At 42.7% G+C, this 13,379-nt stretch overlaps 2 protein-coding genes across 2 annotated transcripts in view; one reads left to right on the top strand and one right to left on the bottom strand.

Moving 5' to 3' along the window:
• TASL (TLR adaptor interacting with endolysosomal SLC15A4) overlaps positions 1 to 13,379 on the bottom strand; it is a 358,686-nt gene that overhangs the window by 227,391 nt on the left and 117,916 nt on the right. The window lies entirely within an intron of this gene.
• Positions 1 to 13,379, top strand: part of LOC134569496 (repetitive organellar protein-like) — a 52,152-nt gene that overhangs the window by 36,879 nt on the left and 1,894 nt on the right. The window contains exons 5-6 of the mRNA XM_063428440.1: positions 5,540 to 5,715; positions 12,707 to 12,920. Coding sequence (XP_063284510.1) covers positions 5,540 to 5,715; positions 12,707 to 12,920 — 390 coding nt within the window. The remainder of the gene's footprint in view (positions 1 to 5,539; positions 5,716 to 12,706; positions 12,921 to 13,379) is intronic.

Here is a 13,379-nt window from a genome sequence, read left to right as displayed (position 1 = left end):
CCTGGAAAAAAAAAATCTATGCCAGCCCCATAAGTCATTGCCCCATATATTGCCGTATGTAATATGTAAGGCAATGTCTTGCCACCCCAGATGGTTGAGTAATATATATATATATTTCTTTTTCTAATATATAATATTGGTCCTTTTAATTTAATAATACATTACGCATACTCACATGCAGTGTTTACATTGCTTCCTAGTGACACCTCTAGTGACAGTCACTCAGACAGTCACTAGAGGTGCTTCCTGTGTCAGTGCTGCACAGCGTGATTGCACAGTGTGCAGCACCTTTGCAGCCAATCCTATGGCAGAGCATTGGATTGGCTCAGATCATCATGCTTGATGATCTCAGCCATAGAGGCAGGGCCAGTCGAGGGGAGACCAGCACGGCGTGGAGAGAAAAAAAAAAGGTGAGTAAAAACACTTTTTAAATACACACAGACACACAGATACACCATGACACAGACACACAATGACACAGACACACACAATGACACAGACACACACAATGACACAGACACACACAATGACACAGACACACACACACGATACAGACACACACACACACACACGATACAGACACACACACACACAATGACAGACACACACACACCATGACACAGACACACACACCATGACACAGACACACACACACACACCATGACACAGACACACAGACACACACAATGACACAGACACACACATAATGACACACACACACAATGACACAGACACACACATAATGACACACACACACACACCATGACACAGAAACACACACCATGACACAGACACACACACACACACAATGACACAGACACACACACACACAATGACACAGACACACACATAATGACACACACACACACACATAATGACACAGACACACACATAATGACACACACACACATAATGACACACACACACATAATGACACAGACACACACATAATGACACACACACATAATGACACACACACATAATGACACACACACTGACACGGACACACACACAAATTGACACAGACACACACAATGACACAGACACACACACAATATGACACAGACACACACACAATATGACACAGACACACACACAATGACAGAGACACACACACAATGACACAGACACACACACCATGACACAGACACACACACACACAATGACACAGACACACACACACAATGACACAGACACACACACCATGACACAGACACACACACCATGACACAGACACACACACACACACCATGACACAGACACACACACACACACCATGACACAGACACACACACACACATACACTCACACTGACAGAATTACATATTTTACCTGTTGGTGACCGGCTGGGTGGGTTAGTGGACGCAGGGGGAGGTCTTCTGCTGGCCGCTGGCTGGGGGAGGTCTGCTGGCCTTCCTTCTCCCCCCCTCCAATTTCCTTCCTTCTCCCTCTCCAATTTCCTTCCTTCTCCCCCCCTCCAATTTCCTTCCTCTCCCCCCTCCAATTTCCTTCCTCTCCCCCCTCCAATTTCCTTCCTCCCTCCCCCCTCAAATTTCCTTCCTCCCTCCCCCCTCAAATTTCCTTCCTCCCTCCCCCCTCAAATTTCCTTCCTCCCTCCCCCCTCAAATTTCCTTCCTCTCCCCCCTCCCTCAAATTTCCTTCCTCTCCCCCCTCCCTCAAACTTCCTTCCTCTCCCCCTCCCTCAAATTTCCTCCCTCAAATTTCCTCCCTTCCTCTCCCCCCTCCCTCAAATTTCCTCCCTTCCTCTCCCCCCTCAAATTCCTACCTCTCCCTCCCCTCCCTCAAATTTCCTTCCTCTCCCCCCTAAATTTCCTTCCTCTCCCCCCAAAATTTCCTACCTTCCTCTCCCCCCCCAAATTTCCTTCCTCTCCCCCCAAATTTCCTACCTTCCTCTCCCCCCCTCTCCCCCCACTCCTCAAATTTCCTCCCTTCCCTCCCTCTCCCCCCACTCATTCAAATTTCCTCCCTCTCCCCCGACTCCCTCAAATTTCCTCCCTTCCCTCCCTCTCCCCCCACTCATTCATATTTCCTCCCTCCCCCCTCCCTCTCCCCCCCACTCATTCAAATTTCCTCCCTCCCCCCCACTCCCTCAAATTTCCTCCCTCCCTTCCCTCCCTCTCCCCCCACTCATTCATATTTCCTCCCTCCCCCCCTCCCTCTCCCCCCCCACTTATTCAAATTTCCTCCCTCTCCCCCCCACTCCCTCAAATTTCCTCCCTTCCCTCCCTCTCCCCCCACTCATTCATATTTCCTCCCTCCCCCCCTCCCCTCCCCCCTCTCCCCCCACTCATTCATATTTCCTCCCTCCCCCCTCCCTCAAATTTCCTGCCTTCCCTATCCCCCCCACCCACCACCCCCACCCACTCAAATTTCCTGACACCCGGTGACCCGGGTGACCTCTGAGTGCTTCCTCTTCAGCTCCCTCGCGCGCCGCGTACTGATGCCGGAGCCGGAAGATGACGTCATCTTCCGGCTCCGGCATCAGTACGGTGCGCGAGGGAGCTTCAGAGGAGAGTGCACCCGCGCGCCCGCCGGGTGTCAGCAGGGCCAGCCCCTGGGGGGCCCTGAGGTGACCAGCTGCTGGGCCCCCCAGGAGAAGAGGCTGGCCCAGTGGGAACATACCGGGGTCGCAGGGCCCCCTGCGACCCGGTATGTTCCCACTGAATGTGGGGCCCGGACGACCTGAGCAGTCCGGGCCCCCCAGGACCGCCGGGCCCATGACAACCGTTGCGGTTGTCATGCCCTGATGGCGGCCCTGGTCAGTGACATAATACAGCAGATGGGGAGAAAGATCAGGAGAGGAGAGGTAGATCTGGGATCATCAGAGTACAGGTGATTCTGAAACCCATAACGTCATCAAGAGGCAGTGTATATTGAAATAAGAAGAGATTACAGTATAGAGTCTTCAAGAACTCAAACTAAGAAAGGTTCAGAAAGGGTGGAGGTACCAGAGAAGGAAATACTGAAGGAGCAGTAAGAGAGGTAGGAAGAAAACCAAGACCCAGGTTGCGAAAGGGGAAGAAGAGAATCAAGTGGATAACTATGTCAAAAGAACCAGAAGATAAAGAATAAATAGGAAATAATGGTGTTTGGATTTTGCCATCACTAAGTTATTAGTCATTATTTTCGGGGTAGTCTCTGTGGAATGTTGTGAGCGGAAGCCAGACTGAAGCAGGACAAGTAGGGGTTGGGGTTCAGATAGTCTGCAAGTTTAGTATAGCTTGGAGGTGAAGGGAAGCAAAGCATCCAGGTCATGAGAAGGCTTTTATAGTATGGGCGTGATCAGGGCAGCCATCAAGGGATTACAACCATAATGGTTGTCAAGGGCCCGGCAGTCCCCCACCCTCCAACATGCATGTAGAGGGGTGGCACTGGTCTGGGTGCTGAAGGGGCATGTGTGAGCTGTGGGGCCGCATAGTGCCCCATGGCAGCTAGGGTGCCGGCTGAGACCAGCTGAACTGGCCGTACCGTACAGAATTAAAGTGGAGGCGGAGCTAAGAAAAGATCAGAGCTTAACACAGCCCTTACACGCTGCTGTTACTGCTGCACATGTGAAGCAAGAAGGAATCCCTGCTTCTCCAACTAACAGGCTCCAGGGAAGGACTTAAGTGAATCCACTCCTCATCTAGCCCAAACTGTCTGAAAGTAAGAGTGTGTGTGTGTGTGTGTGTGTACCTGCCTGTAACTGTGTGTGTGTGCCTGCCTGCCTGCCTGCCTGTAACTGTGTGTGTGTGACTGCATGTAACTGTGTGTGTGTGTGTGTATGACTGCCTGTGGCTATGTGTATGTGTTTGTGTCTGTGTTTCTGTATGACTGTCTGCCTGTGGCTGTGTGTGTGTGTGTATGTGTGTATGTGAGAGACTGTCTTCCTGCCTGTAACTCTGTGTGTGTGTGTGTAACTGTCTGCCTGTGACTGTGTGATGCTGCCTGTAAGTGTGTATGTGTGTGACTGTCTGCCTGTGACTGTGTGTGTGTGTGACTGTGTATGTGACTGTCTGTAACTGGGTGTGTGACTGTCTGGCTACGACTGTGTGTGACTGTATGCCTGTAACTGTGTGTGTGGAAAGCAGGGATTTTGTTGAAGGGTGTAGAGAAGGGGAGGGGTTGCCAAACACAGGATCTGCCCTGGGTGCCAAATGCTCTAGGTACGCCCCTGCATGCCGGGCTTGCGTCAGAAGTAGAGGCTTTACTGCAAGAGCCTCTGGGCCCCTTTTTCATCTACAACAAGCCTAGCTACTGGACCACCAGGGAATCCAGAGTCCCCCTTCCCTGACTACAGGTAAGAGGCAGGGAGGGGGGGGGGGGGAGTAAAAAAAATAAACACCCCCCACAGCATTTGTCCAACATAAAGACACACACAGCATCCACTGAACAAACACACACATACAGCATCCACTGCATTCACTATACACACATCATCCACTACAGAAACACACAAACTGCATTCACTACACACACAAAAAAATGCCATAGAAAAATTAGCAGATAATCTTGTTAATTCTTAACTGAGGTAAATTCGAAAATCTGCTTCTGTTTAATGTATGACACAGGTCCTTCTCTAAAAAACAATCACTGGAATTATACTATGAATATATTGCATGTAAAACGAACAAAGTTACAAATGTAACTTTTTGGCAAAATTTGTCCCTGCTTTTCACCTCTTTGTATGGCTTTAGGGTTACTCCAAGCACCGTGACCACTTAAATTGGTACAAGAACAGACATATATTTTTTTTTATATTGCTCCGACAGCATCATTAGCGAGCCCGGAAAGAGAGTTCTGGCTAATGTCTGCTGGCTAATGTAATTTCTGTGGATATTCTGTGCACAGAGGTTAATTCATTGACTGAAAGTGCTCAGTTGACACTCTCAGCCAATGATTGACCAGCAGGATCATCAACCGGCTTCTGCAGCTCAGCAGAAGCCAGATGTCATTCACCTGCAATTAGAGGAGGAAAGGCACTGGTAAGACTCAGGTAACAGGAAAACGAGGAACGGCGCCAGGTTACTCGTAGGATCATCACCACTATCTTTAGCCTTTTTTTGAGGTTCAAAACAGTTTTCTAAAATACCATATTACAGTAATTATACCCCACACTATTTACATAAGTGATTGTCCTTGAGGATGAGTTGACAACCACTGCCTTAGTTTATGTGCCCATTTGAGTAGGACCCCCATCAACTAATTTGTTTATACACTTTCTTGTTTGTTTCTTAACATACATTGCAGTACTATGGAATCAGCAGACACCATAGAGGTTATTTTAATACAAACAGGAATTAAATCTGGTAGGTTAAAGGTTACGATTAAATTTATCTCAAAACTGTGGAACTGTTTTTTTTTTTTTCCCAAATGTTATTCATACATTCCTAAAAAGGAATCATAGATTAATAAAGAACAATTGAATGCAAAGAAACTCAGCATGTAGTCAAATGTATCCTATCACAGCTCTTATTGTTAAATAAAGTTTTTTTTATTTTTTTTTTTACTAATTGTATATTCTCAATCTGTGTCTCAGTCAATCTCAAAAACCAGATTAGTGACCTACAAGAAGCCAATGAAAGTGTAGTTTTGGAACTAGCCAAAGCTGACGAGGAAATTTCACAACAAAAGAAGGACATGGCAATGCTTAAAGACGAATACAACCAGAAATTAGAAGATTCGCAAGAAGAAATAAAACTGCTTACTGAAAAGGTAGTTTTATACATTAATAGTGTATGACTCGGATATTTGCATTTATTTTAATAGGTTTATACATAATCTTGATTTTTATTTTTATAAATTCTTTAGTTTTGGACAGTCAAATAATAGTACATATTTGTGGGGAGACATTTGTAACATGTTTCATAAGTATACATTAACAATGCCAGGTTTCAAAAATGTTAGACAAAAGCAGTTACATAAGTTTGCAAATAGGCAGGATGTCAAGATCATAGTATACATTTGCGGTAGAAAGTTCCCCTGGTGGAAGTGTAATCCTTGACCGAATATTTTATAAAACACTGAGTAAAAAAATAACTGCATAAAGTGTATTTAAGTTGACTGTGTTGTTACCCTGGTTACTAAATGCTATTTGGTCAATGCACAAATCTCTAGACTCAGGATGTATATTTTCCAAAGTGAAGACAAATTGTAAACAACGAGTGCCATTAGCTCGTCTGAGCAAAGTAAAACAAAAACAGAAAAAAAAAAAAAAAACAAGGTCAACTGTGACCCTTTAGACTTTACTCAATTCGTAGCCACAATGCTTTACTGGAAGCGCCCTAATAGTATGCAAATGATCCACCTCAGGACCACTGACCACCAAGCAACGCAGCGCATATTTTTTTGAAAGATTGTGTGGCAGTTAGCTCTTGTCCCAAGCAAGTGTGTCTTACCTGAGTCCCCAGCATTCTCTGCGATGCTGCACACTTGCTCACCTCGGGTTTAGTGGGAAGCCGAAATAGGGTCTGAATGGCAAATTCACCGGACCAGATTCGGTTCCGAATGACAAATTAGCCAGACCATATTTGGCGCATAATTATGGCGTGTCTAATTATGCAAATAAGGATTTCTACCATCCACGAATTCACTTATGACGTGGACCAATACAAATTAAGTTATGCCTATATATACTTACTTACCTCTCCTACTCCATGTTGCCCTATTGTGGTTTTAGAAGCCGCAGAGTGTGTTGCTTGTGTATACTTTTCCTGGTTTCTGACTTGTTTGTTTAATCGTTTCTCCTGATCTCTGTAATTCTTCGACCTTGGCTTATTATATCGTTTATCCATATCGCTCCTGTCCTTGACTTTGGCACTCTCTCTGACTTCTCTACCATTAGTCCGGCCACTCTAAGAACTGGTACACGTCTAGTCTATTTATTGTTTTACACTCTGCATGTTTAGGTTCTTGCCACAATGACTGTAATTTTATGAAGTCCCACCACCCATCTGGAGCCCCTCTACCCATTCTGTATATCTTGGTTGGGGTAGTGTATCAACGCATCATCATTTTTACTGTGTGTTGTTGTAACCCAGACAAACAGATACCATACTTGCGGCCTCCCAGATCTCTCGCTACACCTGCTCTTCTGCTCCCACTCCCCAGCTCTGCCTGCCATTACTTTACATGTGCCCGATCCCCCCCATCTCATGGATTCTGATCTGATGGAATTATAGATGATTGTGATCAATCCCTACCATCCTGCTCCATCCTCAAACAAATTTTTGAAAAAGGTTAGGGGTTTGCTCCGCTGCCCACTTAACTCTATGTCTAGAAGCAAAATCTTTATTCTGAATGTATCAAAATAAATCACATAGGAGTCACAGGTGTACCTTGGCTTGGACAGTATCTCAAAAGTGACTGCAGTATGGTTTTTGTACAAATGTTTCACTCTTTGAAGCCCTATTCTTTCCATCCCTGAGAAGTCCCTAGATAACTGGGAGGAAAGTTCTATGTTCAGTAGGATCATGGGTGAAGGTACTGAGACAGGTGCCAAATTCCTTTTTGCTCTCTCCCATAATCTAATATTATCTGTCCTGGGGAGGGTCCTGTATTGTTGGTCTAGCCAGATATAAAATTGGGGAAGATCTGATCCCACCAACCCTGACTCCAGATCCATCCACCATCTCTCCTCCGGCGGAGCATGCCACATGATAGTAGAACAGGATATGAGGCAGTACATAATTTTTATTGCATGCCCCCCACCTATCCACAATATGGGTTTAGAAGTCCAATTGTACAGGTTCGCTCTGAGTGTGCATATGAGCTGTTGTTTTGGTGGTCTGGTTATGCCATGTCTAATGTCAACTGGATACCTAGGAGAAGTGATTCTGGATATGAGCTCATACTTGGACTGAGGCACGTCCTGGGCATACATATGGAATGGCATGGCACAGGATTTTTTAAGGTTAACAATGCACCCCGACAGGAAACCAAACTTCTCAAGCAGTTGAATAAGTGGGCGAATCGACCTCCATAGATCCGCATACGCGGAGACGGTGTAGAATGAGTTTTCTGTAGGAATTCCTTGGGTCACACATTTAACAAACGAAAAAAGGAGGAGCAGTAAAAGTTAATAAATATATATTATATAGATTTTTTCTGCTCCTCCTCTTTTTCACTCTATTGCCCAATTCTTCTCACCTGATCTGTAAACCAAATGGTGTAAAAATTCACCAATCAATGTACTGCAAAATATATACATAATATTTGTATTTTGCTGTACACTGATTGGCCAATATTTACTCCCTTTGGTTGTCCAAAATGATCGGCCAGACAAAAGTCATCCAAACTGGATAAAATTCATATCGTCTGAAACAACTTTTCTTTTGAAAAGTGATTTTGAAAGTAGCAACCATTCATACACTTGTAATCAAAAGTATTACAAATCAGGTTTATTTTTACAATTTTTGTCTGTTTGCAATGAACAAATCAAACAAAAGCAATTTACATAGCTCAACCCTATTAATGCTTCAAGTGGTTTCCCCAAGTTCTCCAGTTTCAAAATTATTCAACCCCCTGAATAGAATCCATCACAACAGCACAAATATGCAAAACAGGTGTTATCTCAAACACACCTGATGCAACTAATCAAGCATTAATTGCACAAGGTGTGCTTGAGCTGAAACACTTGAAATACCTGAAATGATTTGTTGAGTGTCACGTTTGACTGCATGTTAGAAATACAGCTAAATCAAAAGAATGGTCCATAAAGTTAACAGAAGGCCTTTCAGAAACAAGGAACAGGATAAAAAAAGATAGTGAAGGCATTGAATGAAAGTTGCATTTTCAGTTGAATTTATGGAAACCACTTGAAGCATTCATTGTGTTGATCTATTTTAATTTCTTTTGTTTGATTTGTTCATTGCAAACAGCTGAAATAAACCTGATTTTGAATATGGGTTTAATGATTTTAAATACAACTGTATATAGAGGTTAAGCTCGATCAAACTCAGGGTAGATGAACCGGACCTGGAACAATGCAATCATTTATTTGATGTACGATGCTCTGGTCTAATACATTACCAACTAAAATACATCAGAAACATGCATATTTTGTGAAATGCATTCCAACTGATTAACGCTATAACTCTTTCCTTTGCAGCAATGTAGCAAGAATAGTGTTTAGTTAATGACCAGAAGGTTAGAGAATGATCTTAGTTTAAGTGACTTAATACTTAGAAATGCATACACTCTCATTATAATTAAAATGCAATTTTAAATTATTAGAAAAAATTACGCGCTTAGAATATTCAGTTAGATAAGTTCCCTTAGTTTCTAAATGGCCATCATAAAATGAATAATACAAACAATAGGACTGCAAATATACAGTTCTTTGTTCAGCAGTGGGAATTTACTGTACCGTGAATAAAAGTCAGATTATAATAGTGAGGGAGTATCGTTTTGAGTTGGAGTGAAAGCCTTCTTCACCTCTGGTCACTGTTGTATTATGTTTGTCAAGTACTTGTTGTCTAATATCACCATTTGATAATTGTAGAGCACTGATGATTATGTTTGCACTCTATAAATGCTGATAATAACAATAATTAACTCAAGTGATGTAACCAGGGTCACTGTCCTACATATAAGATTGGTTCTACAATGTTAGAGCAACAGCTGTGACATAGGACATCACGTAGTGATCTAAGGATCATAGGCTGGGCTAGAAGTTAGAGAAAGAGGAAATGTTAAGCAAAGATGATGTGGGAAGGGTTTGAAATGGTTGGTGTTTCCTTAACTAATTTTCTACAGTTTTCAGAAATGTGTGGTGGAGTGGTGTTAGAGAGCTTAACCATATTCCCTTTCATTAAAGCTGCTTTTAAAAAAAAAATAAAAAAATAAAAAAATGTAATCTAGGGGAGGATAGGGAGAGAAGTCGTCCATGTCTGAGCAATGTCCAATCCTGAAGCATTAGAAATATGGTGCACCAATAATTTGATCAGTGAAGGCTAGGTACACTTAGATATCTGTTGAAAAGCTTTTGTCTATGGGTTGAGGCTAATAATTCCCTCAAGATGGAAATAAGGTGAGTGCACTTACCCTCTTGCCTAAACCCCTAAGTTATTTTTGAGAGCTATCTAGATATATGTAGTGGGGCCTGTCCAGGGTTATATACCTTCTGATCATTGTTTTGTAACACCATTCTCTAACAGTTATTCCAGTTCACTTAAGTCAGTTTCCTCTTATGTCTATTAATTATTTAGTCTGAAAAAGTATATACTTGTTATACTTCACAGCATCTCAAACCTAGTGTCCTATCCCTATGAATGTATGGATAGATGTGAATATATAAAGTGCAAAAGCTGTGAGCAATGAAGATATTTGGATTGACATAGGCTCAGGGTTCTTGGACCTTGTGAAAGCCCTTGTTAATCCACCATGAGAGTAAATATTAATTGCGCCTGGGAAGAGCGTGATGTCCAAATGTTAAAGTACTATCGACTGATACAGGTGATACTCGAAAAATTAGAATATCGTGCAGAAGTTCATTTATTTCAGTAATGCAACGTAAAAGGGGAAACTAATATATGAAATAGACGCATTACATGCAAAGCAAGATAGTTCAAGCCGTGATTTGTCATAAGTGCGATGATTATGACTTACAGCTCGTGATGTCCAAATGTTAAAGTACTATTGACTGATACAGGTGATACTCGAAAAATTAGAATATCGTGCAGAAGTTCATTTATTTCAGTAATGCAATGTAAAAGGGGAAACTAATATATGAAATAGACGCATTACATGCAAAGCAAGATAGTTCAAGCCGTGATTTGTCATAAGTGCGATGATTATGGCTTACAGCTCATGAAAACCCTAAATCCACAATCACAGTAAATTAGAATATTACATGCAATCAATAAAACAAGGAGTGTACATAGCACAATATCGGACCTCTGAAAAGTATAAGCATGAATATGGACTCAGTACTTGGTTTGGGCACCTTTTGCAGCAATTACTGCCTCAATGCGGCGTGGCATGGAAGCTATCAGCCTGTGGCACTGCTGAGGTGTTATGGAAGACCAGGATGCTTCAATAGCGGCCTTCAGCTCTTCTGCATTGTTCGGTCTTATGTCTCTCATCTTTTTCTTGGCAATGCCCCATATATTCTCTATGGGGTTCAGGTCAGGCGAGTTTGCTGGCCAATCAAGTACAGTAATCCCACGGTCATTGAACTAGGCTTTGGTGCTTTTGTCAGTGTGGGCAGGTGCCAAGTCCTGCTGGAAAATTAAGTCAGCATCCCCATAAAGCTCGTCTGCGGAAGGAAGCATGAAATGCTCCAAAATCACCTGGTAGACAGCTGTGTTGACCCTGGACTTAATGAAGCACAGTGGACCAACACCAGCAGATGACATGGCTCCCCAAATCAACACAGACTGTGGAAATTTCACACTGGACTTCAAGCATCTTGCAGTGTGTGCCTCTCCATTCTTCCTCCAGACTCTGGTTTCTTGGTTTCCAAACGAGATGCAAAAGTTGCTCTCATCAGAAAAGAGGACCATTGAGCAACAAACCAGGTCTGTTTTTCTTTAGCTCAGGTAAGACGCTTATGACGTTGTTTGTTTAGGAGTGGCTTGACAAGAGGAATACGACATCTGAAGCCCATGTCCAGGATCAGTCTGAGTGTGGTGGCTCTTGATGCACTGACTCCAGCCTCAGTCCACTCCTTGTGAAAGTCCCCAAGACATTGGAATGGCCTTTTCCTGACAATCCTCTCCAGTCTGCGGTCATCCCTGCTGCTTGTGCACCTTTTTCCCACACTTTTCCCTTCCACATACATAACTTTCTATTAATGTGCTTTGATACAGCACTTTGGGAACATCCAATTTCCTTCGTAATTACCTTTTGAGGCTCTCCCTCCTTATGGAGGGTGTCAATGATGGTTTTCTGCACAACTATCAGGTCAGCAGTCTTCCCCATGATTGTTATTCCTACTGAACCAGACTGAGAGACCATTTAAAGGCTCAGAAACCCTTTGCATGTGTTATGGCTTACTTAACTGATTAGAGTGGGACACTGTGAGCCTACAATATTGCACCTTTTCACAATATTCTAATTTACTGAGATTGTGGATTTGGGGTTTTCATGAGCTGTAAACCATAATCATCGCACTTATGACAAATCACGACTTGAACTATGCATGTAATGTGTCTATCTCTTATATTAGTTTCCCCTTTTACGTTGCATTACTGAAATAAATTAACTTTTGCACGATATTCTAATTTTTTGTATGTTTGCTCCATCCTTTCCCCCCCATAATAGTCTATATCAATGCTCCATTAATTTCCCACCTTTATACTTACTTTTAGCCAATCTGGTCTCTCACATAGGCTCCCTCTTTCACATCAGTATCTTCTTTTCCACCGCATCTGTACTGTACTGATACTGACAGAATTTAAGGTGTAACAGTTTCCTGTTCATAGCCTTTTTTTGCCTGTATGAAAAAACAACAAAAACCATGAGTTCCACTGCAACACATGATATATTTTACATATTAGTACATGCCCTATCAATTTATAGAGGTAATTGGAAATAATAAAAAGCTTTGATTGAAGGTGTATTTATTAGAGTTAGTTTGTATAACTACCATCTGTTAATCGGCAATATTTCTATTTATGACCCCAACATTTTTGTACACATAGTGAAAACCGTTAACACAGATGTCGTCCACACAACATTTTCTGACAGGCTTCATTTATTTCAGCTCAGTCACATGCCAAGCAGGTTCATTGAAAGAAAGAATTACGAAGAGGACCTACACAAGGAAATCTCCCAATTGAGGGGCGAGTGCAGAAGATTGAGAATCCACAATCACCAGCTTAGTGAGCAAAATCACCATCTGCAGGAAGAGCTGCGGGATGTTAAAAGGCAATATGAATGTCTAATAAAAAGTAAAACATGCTCTTCAACTGCAGAAGGTGAAGTCAACCTAGATAATGTTCCTTGTATAATAGAATTAACCTATTTCTAACACTATTTTCTAAACATCTGACATTGATCGTATCCAGAAGAGGACAGGTTGATTTCTTGACCATATGTTGAAGCCTGAAGAAAGTGATGTGACTGAAACATTGCTCAATCTGTTTATGTGCTAAAAGATTCCTGACACATCTTAAAGGGAAACTATAGTGCCAGGAAACCAACTACTTTTCATGGCACTATAGCTTTCCTTTTTGTCAAGCCTTCCCTCCCTCCCCCTCATGGAGCCAAAGGGGTTAAAAACAGCTTCAGTCCGTTACCTGGGCAATAGCCTCAGTTACACTAGGATTTTCCTATAAGAAAGCATAACAGCCTAAAAGCCCGGAAGTCCCTCTAGTGGCTGTCGGGTATATAGCCACTAGAGGTGGAGTTAACCCCAACAAGTAATTATTGCAGTT

The sequence above is a fragment of the Pelobates fuscus genome, chromosome 1 (assembly GCF_036172605.1).
Source record: "Pelobates fuscus isolate aPelFus1 chromosome 1, aPelFus1.pri, whole genome shotgun sequence".
NCBI lineage: Eukaryota > Metazoa > Chordata > Amphibia > Anura > Pelobatidae > Pelobates > Pelobates fuscus.
Note: the sequence above shows the minus strand (reverse complement) of the source record. Positions and strands in the feature narration are given on the sequence as shown.